Source organism: Hippoglossus stenolepis, chromosome 2 (assembly GCF_022539355.2).
Source record: "Hippoglossus stenolepis isolate QCI-W04-F060 chromosome 2, HSTE1.2, whole genome shotgun sequence".
Lineage (NCBI taxonomy): Eukaryota > Metazoa > Chordata > Actinopteri > Pleuronectiformes > Pleuronectidae > Hippoglossus > Hippoglossus stenolepis.
The window spans coordinates 4,185,512-4,209,384 of record NC_061484.1 but is presented as its reverse complement, the minus strand read 5'-3'; the positions used below and the strand labels follow the sequence as shown (position 1 = coordinate 4,209,384).

Below are 23,873 nucleotides of genomic sequence, written 5' to 3'. Positions count from 1 at the left end.
CCATATGGTATAACGTTAACAAGCAGGTGGTGCTTATCGAGCTAACAGTACCCTGGGAAGAGAGGATATAGCAGGCACATGAACGAAAGCTAAAGAAATATCAGGACCTCATCATTGAGAGCCAACGCAATGGATAGAAGGCCTGGAACCTGCCAGTGGAAGTCGGCTCTAGAGCTTTGCAGGGCAGTAACTCTGGAGAGCCCTTGGAATGCTTGGGCTGGAAGGTCCAGCTAAAAGGCGGCTAGTAGCCACTATTACCAAGCCGGCAGAGGCGGCATCACCTTTGGATCTGGAAGGAGTGGTGGCAGAGCCAAACTGGTAACGGGCCAATAATATCACAGGGTTGAGTGGTGGAAGCAGGCATAGTACCAGGACACTGGTGCTACAGTTGAGCTCCCGGAGATGTCATGGGCTTAAATTGATGAACCATTGAGAAAGGGGGGTGCCCATTTGAAAACCTCCAGAAGCCACTCAACTGAGGCCCAGTTTGGAGAGAGGTGCATTGAGGAAGGAAATTAAGGAGATAGTGATGCTGCTGTCTCACAGATGGTGCATGGGCGGTTACCTGTAAAGCTGAGCCAGTTGCAATAACCCCTATTGTATTTTGCATATTGTATAGAGCAAAATCCTGTTTTTAAAGGTACACATAATGAATTGGATTAACACAGGATGTCAGTGTTTCTTGCAGTTTTAAAACTTGTGATCAAGTGTCTCCTCAGTGTCTCAGCACTAAAAAAGAACCCTTCACTCTGCTGTTTATTTTTCTCATATATGATAAGTAAAATAAACCTCTCCATCCACAGTTTGAAATTCCAAGAGAGGAAGATGAAAGGTGACATCATGTTTGGCTCCTGCAATGAAGGCTGATGCACTGACGCAGAATCTTATGTCCCACAATGACATAGTCACATACATAGTCTCTCTCATACACATTTATATATATATATATATATATATATATATATATATATATATATATATATATATATATATATATATATATATATATATACACACACACACACAAGCACACCATTATATGTTCACCCTCATGTATCCCACGCCTATTGAGTTTCTTTCCCATCTTTAGTAAGGAGCGTGAACTTTCATTTAGAGTGCATTATTTCTTCATTTCACATTTTGTTATATCGAAGCTTTTCCTATAACCTCTCTAAAATACCCCCTAGTTTCAGTCCTGCTCCTCACACTCATGAAACTTTTTTCTATTTGTCCAAACTAGAGTGGCACTCACTAGAGTGTATACCTCCACCAATACTCCTAATGAAACCACATCAAAATTTGTACACACTCATAAATAACAGTCCCCTAAATACTCCTCATTTTTTTCCTTCAAGATCCAAGAATTATTCTCAACGAAAATGTTGAAAAATGCTCTGTTCAGATCCACACAAAAATTGTATGACTTCTTGATTCTTGCTGATCGATACCACATCCTTCCACCAAGTTTTCTGGTAAACCATTTAGGTAATTTTTTGCGTAAAACTGCTAACTAACAGACAAACAAAGAGACTAAAACATAACTTCCTCTGCGCAATGTAATAAGCTTAGTACAATTCCCCAGACAGAGTTAATGTTGACAACACAATGTCACTTTACCACGTCTCTGCTGGTTTGTCTAACAATGTTCAGAGGATCACACTTCAGCATGGAACATATTTTATTTTACTAGCCCCATTACTCTATTCAGATTTGATTGGTTATGTCCCATTTGTTCATGGGAGTAAATGCATGTACTGATATTTGTGTATTTATTGCTGATTTTCCATGTGACAGGTCGAACAGTTCTCTCACTGACAACTCCATCTGCTATGTCACTGCATCCATTGAGATTACTTCTCGAGTCAACATGAAGTGAAGATAATCGAGGCCTGAATCCTGTGCCTCACTGTGTGGATGATGTTTTCTGTTGGTGTTCATTGTCAATCAGTTACTTCGGTCCAAAAAACATTTTCCCAGTTGCTCTATGGAATATGAAGGTGCTCCTTGGCAAACTTATGTTGTGTTTTTTTTCTTCTTTTTTTGGAGAGCTGCAACTTCCTCCTCCCTCCTGCCATGGACACCATGCACCATGATTTGTGTATGATCAGCTGATGAGTAGGGTTGGGAACCGAAACTCGGTTCCAAATCCAAGAACCGAATCCAAAATATAGAATTTCGGTTCTGCTTATTGGTCCCTAAACTGCAAGGATGCCGTATGTGTCTGCCAGGACCTGTATACGTGACTCTGTCACACACCAAGCAACAGCCTGTCCATTTGTTTAGACACAGCCTCGTATGCATGGCTAACGTGGCTAAGATGAGCCGCGATAAACAGTCAAAAGTCAGGTTGCATATCCAAACTCACCAAACATTGAAGGCAGCACGGCGTCGATCTGAAAGACTGCACAGCATTTAATGTTCTGCAGTCTCGAGTGTGTCATCTTCAGCTAGCACCAGTAGCACCTTGCTAGCACCTCCAGTAGAGCCAGGCAGAGCGAGCTGCGATGGCAGCGACACACCGTTCTCGCTGGCATTCAAGGGAAAGCTGACTAACATGACTTGTATGAATTATGTCAGTAGGTTTACTATAAATGAGACGTACAACAAGCAGCTCAAACCGTTATTATCCACAAATGGTTCAACTGATTTCCACTGTGTTGTTATGGAACACAAGGTTCATTTAAAGGCAAAAAGTTTCAACATTGCCTCTATCTCAGTTACTACTAATTTACACAGTTGGGTTAAAGACATTGAGCATGTCTGATAAGGATCTGAGATGAGTTGTGTGGGTTTTCTTTTGTAATGTTGCCTGTCTACCACAAGGCGTTACTACTGCTGCCCCGGTGTAACATGAAGCACAGCTACTGTGCATCGGTCCAGTCCAATAAAGATAGTTTTGTTATCCAAACATTTGACCTCTTTTTTTTACCATTTTGGAATCGAAGTGGGAAAATCGATAAGAACCGGAACCGATAAGCAGAATCGTAATCGTAATCGATAAAATTTAAACGATACCCAACCCTACTGATGAGGAGATGTTAATCTGGTTCAATGATTCCTCAAAGCCTTTAACTGCTACTCTGGGATTCTTTGCTACATTACTGATCATTGTGCTCTTTACATTTGTACTCTTCTTAACTTGGCACAAATCTCAGAGTTAATTCTTGGAGATGATAGAGGAGGTATCTCCCCATATCATCATCTCCAAGATATGGACTTATTGACATGAACAGGAAAGGTAGCATAGACAGTCGATGCAAAATCTCAGTCTAACAGTCTGAGTTGAGAGGATAAGCAACTCAGCAGAAGTGGTACTGTGATATAATAAACACTCAAATATTTCAGTTTGAAAGATGAATAAATGTGTGACATGCCCATTCATACTGTGGTGCCTCATGTTCAACCAAGTCCAGCTAAAGGCAAAGTAAAATAAGTCATTCCAAATCTGAACATATAATGAAACAAAAAGTATCTCAAAATGAAAGACCACGCTTTTAACAGCTTCAGAGAACATTTGATGTGAAGTAGTCTGACATCTTCCTCGAGTCATCGTCTCTGTTTTTACTTTGCGGTCACTGTGACAGTGAGAGAGTGACAAGCAGAGGTCAGAGAGCGGAAGCTGACTCATCCGGAAGATGTTGCATTAGTGACCAGACCATACATCCATTAGCTTTACCACTTATTCTTTTGAGGGTCGTGGGGGGCTGGAGCCAATTCCAGCTGACAGTGGAGTACACACTGGACAGGTCACCGGTCTAACACACAGAGACAAATCTAACCCCTGTAGAAACATTTAGTTGATTTTAGTTCATTGTCTCAGAACTCTGCAGTTACTGAGTCATCTGTGTTTTTACTGGCATCCTGCCATCATGTGAGGTGGGACTGACTCTGGTTTTGATTGATACTAATTCTGTTTAGAAAAGTTGACTTCAACATTGAAGCAGTGTTACAATACATAACCTCATATTAGCAGATACGAGCCCCCAAATGAAAAAAACAGCAGGAAAACTACAAGAAAGTTAATGACATACTCAGAGTTCCATATGCGAGTGGAGTATAAAGCTAGGATGATCAGTCGGTATGTACAGTAAATTGCCACCCATTTTCATTGATGCTGTAGATCAGATATTAGGTGTTAAATGTTTTACAAACCAACATCCAAAATATTGGGTCATAGCTTCTCTAATTTAAAGAGAAGTGTAAACTAAATATCTTTGGGTTTGGGTCAACATAACAAGGCGGCGGCCTATTAGGAAGAGATCAGCAGATTAATGTGTAATACAAAAAATGCTAGTCCCAGTGGGGTTGTTGCGTTTGTGAAAAACAGAGAATGCATACGTTAAATGGTAAATTGTGGTCGATTCAGTGACCTTATGTCTCATCTAATTCTTTGACTTTGGGGTTTCTGGGATTGTTTTATGGGCATTGTGTATTTCACACCAGCTTTTCTTTTTCTCATGTTTTAGTCTTGGAAAGAAATTCCTGTACTGAGCCCAATACTTTGGACCATACTACATTACAGCTCAGAATTTTGTATGTGTTTCCTCTTTTAATCAGTCATAACTTTTCCTTGGGAAGTTACGGGAATTAATCTGGAATCAGAAAAGAATAGATCGGAATCGAACCTTTGTTGAACATGTTGAATCTGTGGGAGTCAGATTCAACATGTTCAACATGTAGCCCTCTGGTTAGAAGCTCCCTCCTCTGACCTCTCAACTCACACTGTAGCCTGCATGAAAAACCTTGAAAATTCAAACTTGTGGAAACTTATATTTCAAAGCTTTGACATTTTGATAAACCTATAAGGCTTCATGCATGAGTGACAAAACACCATCAAGAACAGGAAATTATGTGGCCTCTGAATCATCACCTATACAACCTGTCATCTGTCATTATATATATATGTATGCATATATCATGCTGGTTTTCACTCAACAGGTTTGGGTATATATTGTTGTTTCATGTGTGTAGTCTTGGCCCACATTTGGTCCATTGGTCATTATCTCCAGGCTAAAATCCATTACTCACTATAGTCAACCCCCTAAACCTCATCCTCCACATACACTAATGGGAAGACATCCACTGGTAATGGGACTCTGAGGAGCAGGCTGAGACGTACAGTAACAGCTTATCTCCAGACCTCTCCTCTCTGTCTGAGTGCTCTGCACCGAGCGGAAGTCACTAATTATGATCCCTCTCTTATTGCAGTCACCTGTACACCGCTGACTCTCCCAGTTCATACAGGACTGTAAAATATTAGTGTGTCGTCTAAAGTTTATCTGTTTGTTTTCTGGCAAATACTTTCCTGGAAGTATCAGAGGGGTTGAACTTGTATTTCAGGTTTCCTGACATTCATCTCTTGCTACATAAAAGGGTATCCTCAGAGCACCTATACTAAAACATCCTCCTTTACACCATGAGGCTCTTTGGATACCAGATCTATACAATTTTCGTATTAAGGGGCAATAAATGTGGATCCTCGCTCCACTCTCCATTTTGGGTTTCCATACATCCCTCCGCTGTGCCGGGCAGGAAGACGGGAAATGTAAAAGCTGTACAGCTGCAGTCCCAGATTGCAAAAACAGATGGAATTTCAATGTGAGTGATAGGCGGTGGGGAGGCTGCATGCATAGAATAAAAGAGATTGAGAGAGGCTTTGTGCGTTTGTGGGTACAGGGGAGAGGGCATGCAGTGTGTTTGTGTGTGTGTGCCACAGAGAGAGACAGAGAGAGAGGTGTGTGTTTTTTATGCGGATTTTGAAGGCAAGGATGTATTTATGTAAGAAGCAAGATTTCTTTTTTTTACAGTCTCCAGGTTCAAGAATTCATCCAGAGCAAACCATAACAAAACGTGTGTGTGTGTGTGTGTGTGTGTGTGTGTGATGTAATCTGTGTTATGTCTGTGTGGTGTGTGTGTGTGTGTGTGTGTGTGTGTGTGTGTGTGTGTGTGTGTGTGTGTGTGTGTGTGTGTGTGTGTGTGTGTGTGTGTGTGTGTGTACATGTCTGTGTTATGTCACACCAGCCTGTTTCAGGTGTGTGTGTGTGTGTGTGTGTGTGTGTGTGTGTGTGTGTGTGTGTGTGTGTGTGTGTGTGTGTGTGTGTGTGTGTGTGTGTGTGTGTGTGTGTGTGTGTGTGTGTGTGTGTGTGTGTGTGTGTGTGTGTGTGTCTTGCATTTGATGAGGCCCCACTCCGACTTTTTCAACTTTCTCCTTTAACTCTCAGCCTCCTTGGTCTCCTCGACTTTATTCGTCCTAACTGTACTGTTATTTTTTTTTTTACTCTTCTCTCTCCGACGTCTTTCATCCATCCATCTATCTCCTCCCCCACCCCCCACTGCGTCTTCTCCACTCTGTGAATAATTCAGGCCTGCAGTGCTAGTATATTTTTGGTTGTTGTCACCTCTGCAGTAACACAAACACAACCCATACCAGTGAGCATGCACGCATACACACACACACAGCCAACCAACGAAGCTCTTTGACGACACCAAAATAGCACCAGAGACTGAGACTCGCCAACTACGAACAATTATCCTGACAGGGTCTTTACACCATCTGTCATGTTCAACAGTCATTTTATCCTTTGTTAAAATAAAGACATTGATCAGTGCAGTTTAAAGAAATCACTGAATACAACAAATATAATCCATCAACTGACTATAATGCTTATCGCTGACATAAAGAGACAAACAACCATTCTCGCTCACGTTTACACCAACGGCTCCAGTTAAATAATCCAGTTGGAAACACACAAGCCACTTGGTTTTCGTTTTTGTTTTTCTGACAACAAAGCAGCAGCAGCATGTCATCAGCACTTTAACCTTTAAATACACGCTAACCTTTGCAGCATGCTCATATATAATCAATCAATCTGTGATATAGTCCACATATTTTCATATTGTACTTGTTTTTTGATAGGTTTTTTGTTTTTGTATATGTAATCTCTGTTGTTTTTCTTAAATTGCAATGTTGACATGCTGATGTTTAGCCATTGTGTTTATTGTGTTCACCATCTTACTTTACCAAATATATCAGGTGAACAATTGGTTAATAGCTGTAATCACAAAGTAAAGCTACGGCTGCTTGGATTGTCATTAATTTTGCAACAGTTTGGCTCCAAAGTAAAGTATTGATCAAACTTGGATCTGCTGGAAAAAACTGCAGAATGGTCAAGAGATCAAAGTCATTATGATTCTTCTGTCGACCAGATTTCATGCTGATTCATGCAATATTAATGGAGATATTTCAGTCTGGAGCTTGGTGCTGGAGCCACTGTTCGGCTGTCCGACATGGCCCTAGGCTCTGTAATGTGAGGATGCACATACATCTTTTCTCTTTTTATATCTTTGTTAATTGAACATCTTTGGGTTTTAGATTGTTGGTCAGATGAAAAGAAAGTAAAATGTAAACGTGATTTCTAAATTTTTCACTCTCAAGATTTTATAATCAAAACAATCAACAGATAAATGAATAATATGAATAACTGCAAACCACATGGATAGCAATGGCACACATCAATTCCCCATTTGTTCCTCTTTTCAAACCAAATCCTCTGTGGAGCAGCTAGAACTTCACTTTGATGGAAACAATGTGTTTCATTGAGTTTGAAAGGAATAGATGAGAGAAAGAGAAGCTTACACAGCCATAAAACAGTCATGTTGGACAAGTGGCAGGGTGAAATCTGTGAGGGAGACACCAGTGCTCCGCTGGTGGCAGCCAGTGGAACCTTTCTGCAAGTGTCGAGAGGCTGTGACTGATTTAAAGTGGAGCTCCCCTCTGGGGCTCGGGGCTGTCTAAATGTTAATATATGTCTCTCTGACATTCTGCTGCTGCAGCCACTGGACTCTGGACCTCCACCGAGAGATTGGTGTAGAGAGAGATGGAGGAGCTGCCCTGAGGTGGATATGAAAGAGAAGTGTAGATGAGAGGTGAAACAGAGGTTTGAGGAGAGTAAGGGAGGGAGGGAGATCTGGAGGAAAACCGTTTAATAATCAGAGTGATAAAAAGGATTTTAAGTGAGGGAAGGTGGGTTCCAGGGAGAAGGAGAAATATAAAGATGGTTTTGAAAAAAGGAAGGAGGGATGTAGAAAGGAAGAATGGGTAGAGCAGACTGGCATAGCTGCAGGGCTTCAGGGTCTTTGGGGGACCAGAGGATAAGAACCTGCCCCGGGCCACTGGACCAAAGCCAGGACTCTGACACCTCTGTGTGTGTGTCATTGTGTGTTTGTGTGTCCCCAGCAGAGAGCCAGCAGGCCACATCTGTTCACCTGTGCAGTCCCACCCTGGCAGGGACTGTGGCGAGAGAAAACCAGCTCTGAACTGATAGAAATTCAGGCGCGTGGGTTTCTTTGCTCCGCAGCAACACAGCTGTCACAATCTCTTCAGTGTCCCTCAGTCACTCTCCCTCCTCTTTCTCTTCTTCTGGTGCGCACGGTGTGATCACTTGTGGGGCTTAAAAACCAGAGTGGAAAAATTGCATTTTCAAATGGTTTGTTTATAGGTTCATGCCAACTACTTATAAATTAATTCTCAAACCATTAATGTTGGTTTGTAAAAAAAACGTTCGGGAGCTGAGAAGTAGATGGTTAATTGGACAGATTTGTGTCACTCTGCCAGGTTTGAGTATCAGTGACACGATGAGTCTAAACACTTGGGTTTTAAGTTTTGGGATTTTTCTTGTTAATGGCCCGGTGAAGTGCAGAATTGAATTTGGGGCGATTTGGACATACGACCAGAGCTCTGTAGCAGCTGCGGCTGGGACTCATCAACGTGAGTAACTTTGTCCATCACGGCGAGGACTGAGTCGAACTTGTCCAAGCTTCGTATAGACATGTGAACAGCTCTTTGTGCAGCAGTAGCTTCAGGGTTCTGTGGACTGAGTCCTCCAGCAGGTCAAAGATTAATTACTGCTGATCACTTTTACAGTTTCAGGAAGAAAACTGCAAACATCATTCACACAAAGCAAGCAAGCAAAAAAGACATAACAATGGGGGTGTTTACTGTAATTTTAGGGTAGGTCTAAGCTATAAAACAACATTACAAACAGCAATGCATTAATATACTGTAGATATAACTGCAGGAGAAGTCAGACATTGTGGGGAACAAAATCTTCATATAAACCTAGTTGAGACTAAGCGGTAAGGTAATTGTCCATTTGCTGGAGCCTCTCCAAAGCTTTGAAAACAATTTACCATTTAGAATGAAGTGTTCACCTTCTGTATACATTTTTAAAGGTGAGTTGAAACCCCACTTGTTTCCTCAAGCTCTTTAATGTCCTAAAGGTATTATAAACTTTTTAGCTTTTATTTGAATTGATTTCATTTATTATTTTTCTTGTCTTTGATTTAGATGCACTTTAAGAATAAACTTGACTGAATTAGTTTTGGGGGATATTTTTCATTTGGTCATAAACCTGTGTTAAATTACATTTCATCACTGGGGCTATAACAATCCTGAGGGAACATGACTCTCTACAATATGTCATTTCATCCGGTCGACCTAATGATGAAGGCCCTGGGGTGCTGTTGTTATATCTGGTCTGCTTTTTGTGTGTCTGCATTTGAGTGCAGCTCAAGCATCTATAAAGAATTGTTCTGTGTGGTTCTATTTAAATGTAGAGTGTCAAACATGATGTTCTGTTCTGTTCCTTTTTGGGTTTTCAACATTTCTGGATGTGCCTCTCAACTAAAGTTGCCTATTTTTACTCACTAGGCAGGAAGCAGCGATCTGAGCAGGCACACAAGACACTACAGCAAGTTAGCCACTGCAGAAATAAGTTTGCAACAACAACTCAGATCCCAACAGATACTTCATTTGAAGAAGCATGGAAGAAATAGACTGCAAAATAAATATTATTGAAAATGTTTAGAAGAGCTGATGCTTTGTTTGTTTTTTCAAGCTTACAGCTTTAAGAAGCTGTATATTAGACTCAGAGCAATGCACACACACACACACACACACACACACACACACACACACACACACACACACACACACACACACACACACACACACACACACACACACAGGCCCTTCCTGGCCATTCACACATTCATGGCATGACTGGTATCAGATGACTGTTCAGAGTAGATGGATCCAGTTAAGTCATTTTGCATCACCAACAATTAGATGGTGAATTCGTCACATAAAGTGCAACAGGCCTAATCAAAATGGCTCGGTGTTAATGAGAATATTCTCAGTAGAAATATGATGTCTGAAAAACAATATCTTCACTGTGACTCCAACTGCACATAAAGCTAATTATTGATGAGCCACCCTCCTACACATTCTACACTGAGAGGGATCTCAGTCTTATTCAAATTTATCAGAAACTTACTGCAATAAAAGATGTACAACACTGATCAGTTTCTTACCCCTGTATTACCCCTGTATGAGTGATATATCTTAAGATGTAATTTCCGTTCTCTGCCACAAAATGTTTCACGTCATCAAATGAGAGAATAATACATTTCTCAATGAATAGTACTACATAGACTAAATGTGCCCTGGAAGCTTTGTAATTTAATTGCCAGATTATATGGTGATGACAGGAAAAAGACCAGAGGTGGATGATGTGGAATAAAGTTGAAATATACATGAAATAAAATGTATTTAAATAAATTAGCAATTAAAAGACGAGTGCCATCGGGGGCAGCCGTGGATATCTGCTGGCCGATGTCGACAAAGGTTCCAGGAACGTCAAAGCTGCTTTATTTTTAATCTATAAAGAATCAGGGAAGCCCTTGTGTTGAGCCTTGAGGCACCCCACAAATGAAGCTTAATGTAAGTTCAATCAGGAAGTCTACCTGTGTGTCCAATTCATTCACTACTCTGCCTGCTTCTCTCTGCTTCTTCTTATCAGATGACTGCTGAGTGTTTATGGTAATCCAATCCGATTTTGCCATGATCTCAATCAGCCAGTCACGTTGTTGCTGTTAATTTTAAATCTGTTCATCAGCTGTCATTTCAGCATTTTACTGCAACCCTCCTCCTCCCCAGTTACCTCCACTTTCCTTATTCCGTGTCCACTCATCTCATTCAGATCATTATTTAGATCCCTTCAACCACCACCATTTCTAACCTTAATGACACCACGAGGGGTCTAATGGACTCATGTATATCACTTTCATCTCTTTCTGTGCACGGAAAGACATTTGGCTCACTTTTCAATTGCAGTCTCTCCTGATTGAAATGTCCTTATGCTCTGACATTGTCCCAGCCCCACAATCCACGAATAATGGTACAAATCAAAATTGTAGTAAGTTCTTGAGATGTCAGCTGATAGGATTAAAAAACACCAAATGAACAGGGGAAGGGTTCATGTGAGTAGTTTACCTGATTAAACTACATTTTGTCACATCCACCATCTCAACTTTTGTGTCACGTTGCCTTTATGGAGCCTCACAATTTTTTATTTGTAATGAACAGGGACATTGCCTGGAGGAAGGAGCAGCACGATAAATAAGTGGTGGATTTCTGTCATTTGTGGAGCTTAAGAGGACATCATAAAAAATAATACTTAAATGATGGGACCTGAGAAGCAGTGCTGTAATTTCCTAATGATGTTTAGATGGATATGCTGCCTCAGAGACATTTGTACAACAACTGATTTGTCAGATCATGATTTATGTTGTTGTTCAGATTTGGCAACAAACACACAGGCTCAGTTTGCTCAGTGTGTGAAGTCAGCATCAAGGCACTTAATATTAATTTCAAACTTCAGACGAACGTGTTCGGTGATCAAGGACGTTCCTGCTCACCTCTGAGAAGCTGACAAATTTCAAACGCTGTGTGGAAACTTGTTAAATGTGGAATCTCTCCCTCTTTTTCTCTTCTTTTTTCTCTCTCCCCCTCCACCTGTGTTCCTCCTCTCCTCTTCCACAGGCTGACTGTCGCTCCAGAGAATACCTTCGCATACACTTCTCAGCTGCAGACACAGAAATCAAAGAATGAGGTAAGTGACAAAATCTTTATCATACACGTCTGTGTTCTCACTTTCCAGTGCGCACATTCACACGTGCAACTTTTTTGTGTGTTACCTTGGCGCATGTTGAGAGGAGTAATTTATACAGTCTTAAAATAGGATTAAAAGCCACAGCAAGTGAGTCACTGAAGAATTTCCCCTAATCCTACAGTAAACCCAGGTTGTTAAAAAGCCCAAACAGTCTCATCTACTTTGATGTTTAAATTAAACTAATTTGGTGTCGAGGAGGATAAATTATGGTGTCATCAGAAAACTGTTCAATGTACACAAGAAGAATTCATGCTCAATTTGCACAAGATTAGATTAAACCCATGAAATTAAAGATATACTATATGTAACAATTCTTTATATAAAATGTTCAAAAACAGGTACACGTATGTTGTACATTTTGATGACTTCTGTATTTACATTATCCAAAATGATTCCATCAATGTTCAAACCCAAGGAAATACAGAATTTTATTTAAGGTAACAAGCCATTTACTTTTGGCTCCGTCTCTGCAATCACTTTGACGTATGACAAAGGAAAAACACACATTGGTCACTCATAATGGATCATGGTAAATGGTGTGTATTAAAGAGCTCTTCTTGATGACTGCTCAAAGCGCTTTACAGTAAAGTTTTTGCCATTCACCCATTCACACAGTGCATCTATCACTTTTCTCTATGGGGGGAGTTCACTTTGGCATGTGGAACGGGGAAGATGGGGATCGAACCACCGACCTTCTGGTTAGAGGACGACCACTCTAACAATGATCCACAGCCCCATCATGATGGTGTATTGTTCTTTCTTCCGTAACATGACCGAAACTTGTATTGTGTTGGCGTCGTCATTTCATGTTCTCTGTCAACAGGGAGGTCAGAGGTCAGAGGTCATGTAAAAACAACCATGTAGCTGCTTGAGACTTACTGTTGTTTTAAGATGGGGGCTTGAACCCTGGCTTCCTTTTTCGGTGACAGTGTACAACTCTATTCTGCAGCAAGAGAGGTGGAAAGTTTGGGAGTTTAATCTCCTTTGACAGGTGCTCTGTATTTTGGGAGGGATGAGCATGGGGCAGAGGTGAGGCAAGGACGCTGGAGGTTAGGCAGAGATGCAAAGGCAGAGAGAGAGAGAAGCAGCGACGAGGGGAGAAACACGGCTTTGATCCTGTGACTCTCATCTGAAATAACAGGCAGCGCCGCTCGGTTCGGACCAGCCTTCCTCATTACCGATCAAAGCTGAGGACCGTTAGCACGCTCAGATACTTCGAAAACCCAATCATCATTCACAGTATTTCCAAACATGCACAGAATTGCACATTCGGGATCCAAGTGCAGCTCCTCATCTTCACTCACACACATATGTTTATATGTTCACTCACACTTGTTCTCACGAGGATGTGTGCACACTCGCATCCCTCAGCTTGCACCACTGGGAAGCATAATGGGGTGTCCATGTTGATCCGCTCAGCAGCTCCCTGACGTGGTGACTCCTCTGAGTGCACCGCTCGCTTTGATCAGCCTCTCCACAAAGAGACTGAGACAGGAAGAGAGGCTTTGTGCTGAGTAGGCAGGGCTGCAGCAGGTTCCTCCAGGCCCTGACCCAGCACTACCCTCTCACTTACTCCCTCACTCAACAGGCTGCACACACTTTGGAGCAGACGTCCTGTACAGTAGCAACAGGAGCATGTGGGCTATACTTTTACCACATGTGATCCTGTGATTTCTCATACTAGCGCAGTGCCTGCTCTAAACCTGCCATCCCCCCATTCACACACACATGCATACAGTGCAGCACTGTGCCAGCAGCGATTGCTGGCCCATTGATGTTCTGTTTGAATTTATATTTGTTACTTGATGAAGAATAAAATGCTGAAAAGCAACTGGTTTATCTCTGGCTGTGTTTGGGAGACCCCAGTGGCATCGTCTATTGCCACAAAAACGTTGTGTTCATCCTACCTGGTTTATCTGAAACTAAGTTTTCATAGTCAGTGTTTTTTTTATGAAAGTGAGTTTGCTTTATTTTTATTACGTGGGTGGTTTCTGTCCAAACTTTCACTGAAATTCAAGTTCGTAGGTTATTGTGCTTAATTTCTTGACTTGTAACTATTGAAACTTGAAGAACCTTGCAGTAAATCAACGTGCTTTTGGTCATGAAATAAAAAAAATACAAATAAATGTAATTCAAGGTGGAGGCAAAAAAGTAAACGCTTCACACTGTCAGAATGTGAGGGAACTTGTTGTACGTGTTTTAATCATCCAAAACTGCAGGATAATTAAATTCTATAAAATTTAACATAATTATTGTTATTTAATTAATAAAAGAGGCTCTACACAGAAAGGTAAATATTACACAGTGTTAATCATACCACACACAGACCTGTCAGCTAATGAACCAGAGTGGTGAGTACTTGTGTTTGTACTGGGATGGTTCGGTTCAGATCTGTGTAATACTGGAATCAGCTCAACACAAAGATCAAAGATCACAGATCTATAGAATCTACACCAGTCATCATCATGGGACAGGAAATCTTTGTGATCGCTGAACACTTGTTTCCTCCAAATCCCTCCATTCACGCACTCCTATCAGTGCCACTGCATCCATCACGCAGCAGTACGCACGAGTGTCACCGCAGTATTTATATATTCAGAGCAATTGGACCGATTACTTCACACATCGGTGGATCCTAACCTCCACTCTGGGATATTATTTGGAAATGGAAGTTTTAAAGTGAATAGTCTTTCCTTATTTTTTGTGAGTGATCTCCAGTGCGCTCTGTGCGCCTGCTGGCACAGTCACGTTCACTGCAGCGATTTTACACACACAAACAAACTGTATGAAAACTAAAGTCGGACTTGATGATACACTAGCAGTGTTAGAAGATATTATTTAAAAACTATTAATGACTGTAACTCTGCTGTTTAATGGAACCTGAATGTAATTTGCTGTAAATTGTTTTATATCTTTTTCAATTTAAGTTTCATATGGAACAGTTATGTCTCGCGAGCACAACTAACCCTGTTGTTTAATGTTAATGATGAAGTGGATCAAGAATCTGGCTTCAGTTCCCCACCTCACGTCTGCATCGTCTTTTTACCGTCTCCAAAATGTTCGTACGCTTGGGTCAGAGTTACAACAAGTTTGTTTTTATCCCAACGTTTACGTGATAAGTGGTGTACGCAACAGTTATAAATGAGGCCCCTGATGTCCTTGCCGTAGAATTACAAAACATGAGGATGATATCAACAGTGCTTCTGCTTGTTGCTCATAATTGTGATAATCAATGAGTCATGACATGAATGTAGTAAAATCCCTGGACAGGATTTTAGATATTTTCCAAACATTAGTTATTCTCAGCTAATCAGAGCGTTTTTCCATTTATCCCTGAATATATATTTTTCACGCAGGTCCATATTCACTTCCAGATTAAATGTTTCTCAACATTTTCTTTTATTAAAGCTTTGTGTGTTGTGTGGCCTTGACGGAGGCATGCGTCTGAATGCTTTTTAGTCTTCATGTATTGTTGTGGTGGTGATGTTTTTAGAGATGTTCAAGCCTCCAGCACCCGAAGAAAATGAGTTTGTTACAAAAGGAGTGAAATGATTTTTAAGGGACGATATTGGAGAGTCACCTCATTACATTCTTGACGGGGTTTGGAAAATAGCTTTGCAAGGAGGTCACACAGTTTTCTATGAAAACTGTGTGACCTTTGTTTTCTTTGTAAATCATTTAAATGTTTCTGAAAATCCATCAAATGTCTTTTGCTTCGGAGTTTCCTCCTGAGCTCTCTATATGCTACCAGGTAATGTTTGTTGACGTGTCAATACACAAATTGTTGTGTCTCTTCAAGGTGGCTTTAATGAAGTCCCTGTTTTTGGAAACACTCTCCACCAAAAGATGCATCTAGTCAGACAGAATAGGAAAGTCAGCCTCCAGCTGCAAGCTCTCCTGTTTGTGGCCGAGCTCTTCCCAGTGTTCACCTGCACACAGGCCCGGGGGGGTCGAGCAGCTCCACAGCGGACTGTGGTCTGTGTCCCAGGGTGGCAGATTCTCTGTCTCTGTCAAAGAAAGAGGAGGAAGACATGAAAGATGGAGCAGCAGGAGAGGAGATGAAGAGATCCGAACAGAGGAAGGAATCAACAGGGGTGCGGAGGGAGGAAGGGAACGAGCAACGAGCATGGAAAAATCAATGCCTGTGAGAAAGAGAAAAAAGAGGAGTGAAGGCATCAGTGGTTAGTGACAGAGTGATATGCTGCTCGTTCCTGGATTTAATGGCTGCAAAAGTCATTTTGCTGTAAAAATAACAATTTCAAATTACCTCTTAAAAAGCAAAGAAATCATTTGAATCAACAGATTTAATTTAATACCACAATAGAAATGCAATATTAAATTGTTGTCAAGGCGCATTTATCAACAAAGTATTTCTAACAGAAAGTGTCATTTCTTCTCTTTTGTATTTTAAAACAATTATTTGTGGTATTCATATGTCACTGTGACCTTTGACCACTGAAATGAAATGACTTTATCTTTGAGTCCAAGCGACAACTGATCAAATGTTGAAGAAATTATCTTAAGCCGTCTTGAGGTATCACATTCAAGAGACCAGAAACAAGTTTTTTGAGGCCACCTTGACCTTTGCCCACCGAAATCTGATACATTAATCACTGAGTCCAAGTGAACGTGTGCCAAATTTAAAATAAGTGACCACCAAATTCTAATCAGGTCTTCAAGTCAAATTGAATTTTGCCAGATGTAATGATATTCCTTATGGGCAGTCAATATATATAACATTCACGGGAACATGAGGTCACACTGACCTTAACCTTTGACCTAAAATCCAAGTTCAAGTGAATCTTTGTGCCAAATGTGAAAGGATTGCCTCAAGGCGTTACGTAGTTATCACATTCACATGATACAGAATGTGCTTTGTGAAGTCACAGTGTCCTTGACCTTTGATTTCGACCTCCAAATTCAATTTAGATCATCCTTGGGTCCAAATGAATGTTTGTGCCACGTAATGAAATTCTCTTTGGGAATTCCTGATATAACGAGATCAAAACAACGCAAGGTCATGTGACCTTGACCTTTTTACCTTTGACCACCAAGATGTTATCAGTTCATCTTTGAGTCTAAGTAAATGTTTGGACCAAATTTGAAGACATTCCCTCAAGCTGATCTTAAGATATCACAGGCTTGACCTTTGGCCACCAAAATCTAATCACTGGCTGTCGTGGAGGCATAAACAGTAATGCAGAAGGGCAGGATGCTGATCTTATATAAGATCCTCACATTAACTTCAATTCTCCCTTTCTTAACAATTATCAATGTCATTGAGTGTGAGTTGTCTTCATGGTTTATTGTGGCAGATCTTTAAATACCATATTAACACAGTAATCTCAAACCATCATGTAACCATCCAGTTTCAACTATGGGGATTGTATTAATTCAATTCATGCTGTTGTACAAACTTTACTGCCCTTTTCAAAAAACATTTCTAAAATGTCATGGAACATGTTGTGGAGGCAGTCGGGCCAAGGTTGGACCAATGAGCTCTGTCGGGAGCAGCGGCTCTCATTAAAAAGTAATAGTGGTACAAGGACATTGCTTGTTGCTGTAGGAACTACTCAGCCTCAGTATTAACTGATAGACTGAGGTGCAGTCCATGTTTCATCTCCTTCCTGTGTCTCATTCTTCCACCTCAGAAACACCATATCCAGTGTCAGCCTGACATTTATAAATACCATCACCTCACCTCGATTTGGACCGATTCAGATGAACCTGTTAAGGTTGAATTATCTACAAATCGGGGGCTGTACCTTCAGTCTGAGGAATCTTCTTCTACGTCCTCGGATTAACTACAGCAGCAGTCTGTGGCCAATAATATCTGTCATACCAACTCATTTAGATAATTCCATTATTTCTATTTCGACAGACTGTTTATAAAAAGCTCTGTCCACAACAACCCAGGACACAAACGGGCGGGTTTATTTAAATTTGAATCGGGATACCGTTAGTGTTCCCAGGTAACTTTTGCTGCACAGTGACACTTGTGGCTAGAAGTGTTGAGTCCGATGCTGCTAAAAGTTAAAATGTGGTTCAACATCAGCACAGTAAGAGTCATAAAGTCAGAGAACTCACTCAGCAGGGTTATACCCATACGAGACAAGGTAAGACTGTAGCAGTAAAACCCCTGAGTGTGATGAATTAAGCAAAGGGTCCATTTTATTACACCCCATGCATATAAAGCAGGGGGATAGTGATCAGCATGGCTGTCTGTCTGTAATCATTTAGTTTCAGAAATTTGCAGTTGTGGTGATCGGGCACTAACGTTTAGCCTTTTGATTGTTAGTTGAAAATTAGTTTTTTACCAACAATGAATTTAACTTGCGAAAATTGAGAGGAAGCTTTTAACTCTGCTGTTTCACCAATAGAACAGAAAGATGGTTAGGCTGTCCACATTCAATGGAAGACATTGCAAAGTCCTTACAAGGATAGCTGCACAATCCTGCGTGTGTGTGTGTGTGTGTCTGTGTGTGTGTGTGTGTGTGTGTGTGTGTGTGTGTGTGTGTGTGTGTGTGTGTGTCCTGAAGGACTGCAGCCCTTGGCAGTGTGTACCAGGTGCTCGCCCCAGACTGACCCAGACCGTGAAGTAAACAGTTCTGATGCCAACTCTGCTTCTAAGGGACGACAAATAAAACATGTTAAGGTGACTCAGGGGCACAAAGCTTTAATGATATAATTTTTTCCTCTCAGTCTGTCTCCAGCGCTCTGTCCCTCTGTTCTACGCTCTTGTTTTTCTCTCTCATGCAGACACACAAAGTGAAATCAGGAAATAAGTTGTGAAATATGATATGTAAGATTCCTTCTATCTTCTAGTGCATTTACACTGACCTGTGTGACTTTGCATTTTGTTTAGTATTTTACTACTAAAGAATAACACCATGTTATTTACTGAGTTCTGGGAACAAGACAACAGAATAAAAGCAACACAAGCGTTCAGCCAATCAGCCCAAGTTTTACACAAAGCCCAGGTTAGCCAGACTCACTTGGAAACAAAAGGTGTGTAACTGACTCCTGCTGGATGTATACACAGCCAACTGTTTGCTTACATGCTAGCCAAAACAGCTTTATATGCCATAAAATGACATGCGTGTGTGTGTGTGTGGTCACCTGTGTTTTCTGCATGCAGCCAGAAACACAGAATAACACTGCTTTAAACAAAGATGTAAACAAAGACAAGTGTTTAGATGCGTCTTCGCCCTCTCCTCCTCATCCTCCTCATCCTCCCTCATCTTCCACTGTTCAATAGTTGTTGAAATTATGGCTGCATTTATGATTAAGACATTCTCCTCCACTTAACAATCCCCCAGGGTGTTTCTTCTATTTTTCTCATGTTTACTCTTATTGGTCCTTGTTTCACCATCTTCACCTATTGTTTCCTCACTTGTTCCAGTTTTACTGGCTCAGCTCCACAGCGATCACATGAAGAGTGTGTGTGTGTGTGTGTGTGTGTGTGTGTGTGTGTGTGTGTGTGTGTGTGTGTGTGTGTGTGTGTGTGTGTGTGTGTGTGTGTACTGTATCTGTGTGTACTGTATCTGTGTGTACTGTAGTGTGTGTGTGTGTGTGTGTGTGTGTGTGTGTGTGTGTGTGTGTGTGTGTGTGTGTGTGTGTGTACTGTATCTGTATTTGTGTGTTTATGCATTAATAGATAGGAGGGAAGGAGATAAATTGCGAAAAGGTCAGAAAGTGTTATTGTCAAGGGGCTTGTGCGTAGGTGTGTGTGTGCACCTGTCTTTCTGTCGTTGTGAGGACAAAGTTTGATTCAAAGAACATTTTGGGGCGTTTGGACCAGTCAGTACTTTTTATCTTTGGGTTAGGGAATGCATTATGCCCATTAGCATTCTCTTTCGTGCGTGCGTGCGTGCGTGCGTGCGTGTGTGTGTGTGTGTGTGTGTGTGTGTGTGTGTGTGTGTGTGTGTGTGTGTGTGTGTGTGTGTGTGTGTTAACATGCTGATTCAGGGGGTAGGGAGCAGAGATGACAGGGAGGGAGATAAATCAAGTTAAAGGGTGGGTGGGAGCAGGAGGAGAGGAGTTGCAGATATGGCATCATTGGACTGTGAAAGAGTTTTTCTCTCTTTTCATTCAGTTTTTATTGGTATTCTTTCATCTGTTTCCATGCCAACAGAGATACAAATTGCATAGGAATAAGACAAAGGTAAAAAGTTCACGTTGCACATTTATAGAGCACACCTTTGAAGACTGCCTGAGAGGAGGAAGGTGCTGATGGGGATGATGTGGAGGGAGTTGCAGGGGGAGAAAAGCCGCTGCTTGATGTGGAGGCCTGCAGTGAAAAGACCATTCCCTCTTCCCTCCCCTCCCCCTTTCTCCTCCTCTCTTTATCCATCCTCCCTGCTGTCTGTCTGATGCAGCGGAGGAGAAACCGCATCCATTTCATCATGCCCGGCCTCACACTGAAAAACCTTCAGTGTCGCGTTAAGCGCCGCCTCGCCTCTCTCTGCCAGAACGCCACCAAGCGCTGCTCAAGTGTTGATGAATTGCCACCACCTGCCTCATTTTTCACCACTGCCACCTCGTCATCAAACACACTGACACAAAACCCTGTGCACTCCTCAGCGATAACAAGAACAATCGCTGAGCCCCAGGAATGAGAGATGGGAAGACAGAGGGAAAGGGCAAATGAGCGGGGGATATGTGGATGGGGTCTGGGGAGGGGGCAGACGCAGAAAACAAGCTGTAGCAAACATCTCTCCATTTAGCTTTTGATCGACAGGGAGGGCCACAGTTTGCCAATGACACAAAACAATGTTCTAAAGAGCAAGACTTTTTGAGTTAAACACAAGCACTGTTAAAATGTTCCCATTGTCACTTGGCTGTTCTGAATCCCCACCACATACTCTCATTGCTTCAGGAGGATTCGGAGAAGCACTGAGTCAGTGTGTTAGAAAAATCCCTTTCACTGCTCAGCAGCTGTGAATCTTAACAGTGTCACTGCATCAGGATGCTCACAAACAATTTAGTTACCCACCAACACCCTGTCGTAACGAAATACTGTCCATTACAGCAGCTGCGTGACTGTAAATCACAGCCTGAGCCGGTTGACTTGGAGAGGTTGAGCCGCGCCACAGACTGATGCAGCAAACTGCTGCGTTCAGAGACGCTACAGCAGAAGAACCGACCGGAGGCTGTGGAAAGACACATTTAGACGATTTAATCAATAGAATATTCACTTGTCTGTTTCTCTTTGCTCTTGTTATGCTTTGACCTTTTCCTGTGACGGCGTGTACTCCTGGTAGATTATGTTAGTGAGTGGTCTGGAGCTTTACACATTGAACTGGGTGGAAAGAGCTTGTTTGTATGTTTCGTAGTAAACGCATGAAGGCAGGAGCATTTTTACTTGATATGTTTCAACCAGCTTGTGCACATTTTCAAGCTGAACCCCAAAAAACCAAGGGATAAATAAGATGGAAGATTGCAAAGTCTTTACGCCTGGCTGAGATGGAAGATGAGATAACATAAATATACACCTTGGTGTTTCGGTCCATGCTTCTGCCTCCTGCACCGCAGACACATCCTTCATGTCGTCCTGTCACTCACTGTTACCTGCCTTCACTCGTACAGAGAGTGCTGACAGTAAAGAATCAAATACAAACACAGGTTCTCTCACGTCAGCTGTGTCTGTAAGATAGTAGCTGACAAGAGCAACACACAAAGTGACCAAATCATTAAACCAAACACAAATGGATTGTCTTGATGAATCAGATTTAGTTTTTTATGTCACTTCTTGAAAACGATTGTTAAAAGAAAAGTTGATAGAAATCCACAGATTTGCTGACATTAAGCACGTACATGTAAACCTAACTAAAGAAAACATGAACATGACAAAGTCAGTTTAATTGTGGTATGATTATTGTGTCAAGTTTAAGGCTGTAAGTAAAGATTCTTTTTTATAAGCAATTAAAGGTTCTGTGTAGGATTTAGTGAAACCTAGTGGTGATGTTTGATATTACAACCAACCCACACCCTCCCTTTCCTATGGTGGCCTGGAGGTAAACTTTAAATTACCCTTACTGGAGCTGGTGTTTGGTCTACATGCTCCTCATTATATGTAGATATAAAGGTTCAATATTAGCTAACTAAAATACAATGATTTTTACTTCCAGGTCATTACACACTACTGAAAACATTATTAGAATTGTTACATTTTTGCTAAAATATCCTGTACATCTGACACACTGGTCCTTTAATTTGTAAATTACTGTCTTGATTTGCTTGTTTATATAAGAAGGTGAGGTCGTGAAATGAAATGTGTTTTGTCTGTCCCAGTCTAAATCCTAAAATCATTCAATCAATTATAACGATAAACCAAGAATATTTCTAAGGAGCTTAATGACCTATTGTTAAAATGTAAGCCAATTATTTTTCTGACAGTCAACTAACTACTAAATCATTTACAGTTTATTTAATCTTCAGAAGGTTCATTTCATGTAAATAGTTCTGCATTATGAAGTACATTTAAAGCAATATTTACCCATTAGTTAAATAAATACAACGGCCCAGCTGTTGTTTACTATGCAAATTGCAGTTTACATGGACATAGATGTAAAAAAAAAGATTTTTTAATGAAAGTTATTAAATGTATTTTGGCGTAATAGACCTTGAACCTTGACCTCATAAAAAATCGAATCCGTTCATCCTTGAGTCAGAGTTAATATGTTTCCCTCAGACAGACGAAAGCATCATGCCTCTGGCCACTACTGTGGCAAGTATAGAGACATAAAAACACAATTTTCTGGGAAACTGGCCCCTCTGATTTTAAAGGTCATTTTCTTGCCACGGAAAGTCCTTCTCAGGCTGTGGACGTAGTGTCTCCTGATATGATGTCATCAGAGTTATCTTGAGTCAGGATTAAAGGTAGGGTTGGTAATCCAGGAAAAAAGATAGCAAAAGCAGGCTACATTTTGAAAAATGCAACTGATGAATGCCACCCATGCACTGACTGACAACTGCTGGAAGCCGACGTTTCTGTGAGGCGGTCGCTAACTTGTGTCTTTCGTCTCTGCTTCAGTGGTGTGTGCCTCCCCAGACATGGGCAGGGATCACACAGGCAGGCAGGTCAGTTAGTGACAGACAGGTATGCCAGACAATCATTTGGATAGAGAGTGTTTCAGAAACAAATTACCAACCCTTTAGTCATACATTGTCTCTTAGTCCTTAAAGTGTTCAAACACTGACAGAAAACCTGTATTTTGAACTGAGTTTGTCACCCTGGTCAAAAGAATCAGCTCATTGAAAATGTAAACTGAATCGCATTCACAGAAGAATAGTGTGATTTCTCTTTTGTAAGTTTTTCATGCTGACAAACAGTGTCCCTGTGGTGATGTGGCTTAACTTTACCACAGACAGCAGCCTCATTGCCTCATTGTGTGTGTGTGTGTGTGTGTGTGTGTGTGTGTGTGTGTGTGTGTGTGTGTGTGTGTGTGTGTGTGTGTGTGTGTGTGGGTGGGTGGGTGGGTGGGTGGGGGTGGGTGAGAGAGATTGATAGATGAGTGGACCAACATCTCTTGGCACTTGAGTTAAAATGACAGGTGAGCTGCTGCAGTATCAGACAAATGTCCTTGTTTATCTCCTGTAGAAGCGCTGGCACGGAGCACACACATTCACACACACACACACACACACACACACACTCACTCACTCACTCACACAGGCATCCCACGAACACGCCTGTACGATCTACCTTGGCACACACTCACGCGTACATGCCGTCCAGGTGTCTTGCCTTCCATTTCACCCCATGCACAAACTTTTCCCATGCCTCTGCTGTAAACCAGAAAATCAATTCGGCCTCTTTTTTTCCCTGAGGCTTCTAAAGACAAATCAATTGAGGCCAAT

General features: G+C 41.4%; 1 protein-coding gene across 1 annotated transcript in view; it reads left to right on the top strand.

Moving 5' to 3' along the window:
• LOC118101415 (endonuclease V) overlaps window positions 1-23,873 on the top strand; it is a 72,829-nt gene that overhangs the window by 31,272 nt on the left and 17,684 nt on the right. The window contains exon 8 of the mRNA XM_035147166.2: window positions 11,882-11,951. Coding sequence (XP_035003057.2) covers window positions 11,882-11,950 — 69 coding nt within the window. The 3' untranslated portion in view covers window position 11,951. The remainder of the gene's footprint in view (window positions 1-11,881; window positions 11,952-23,873) is intronic.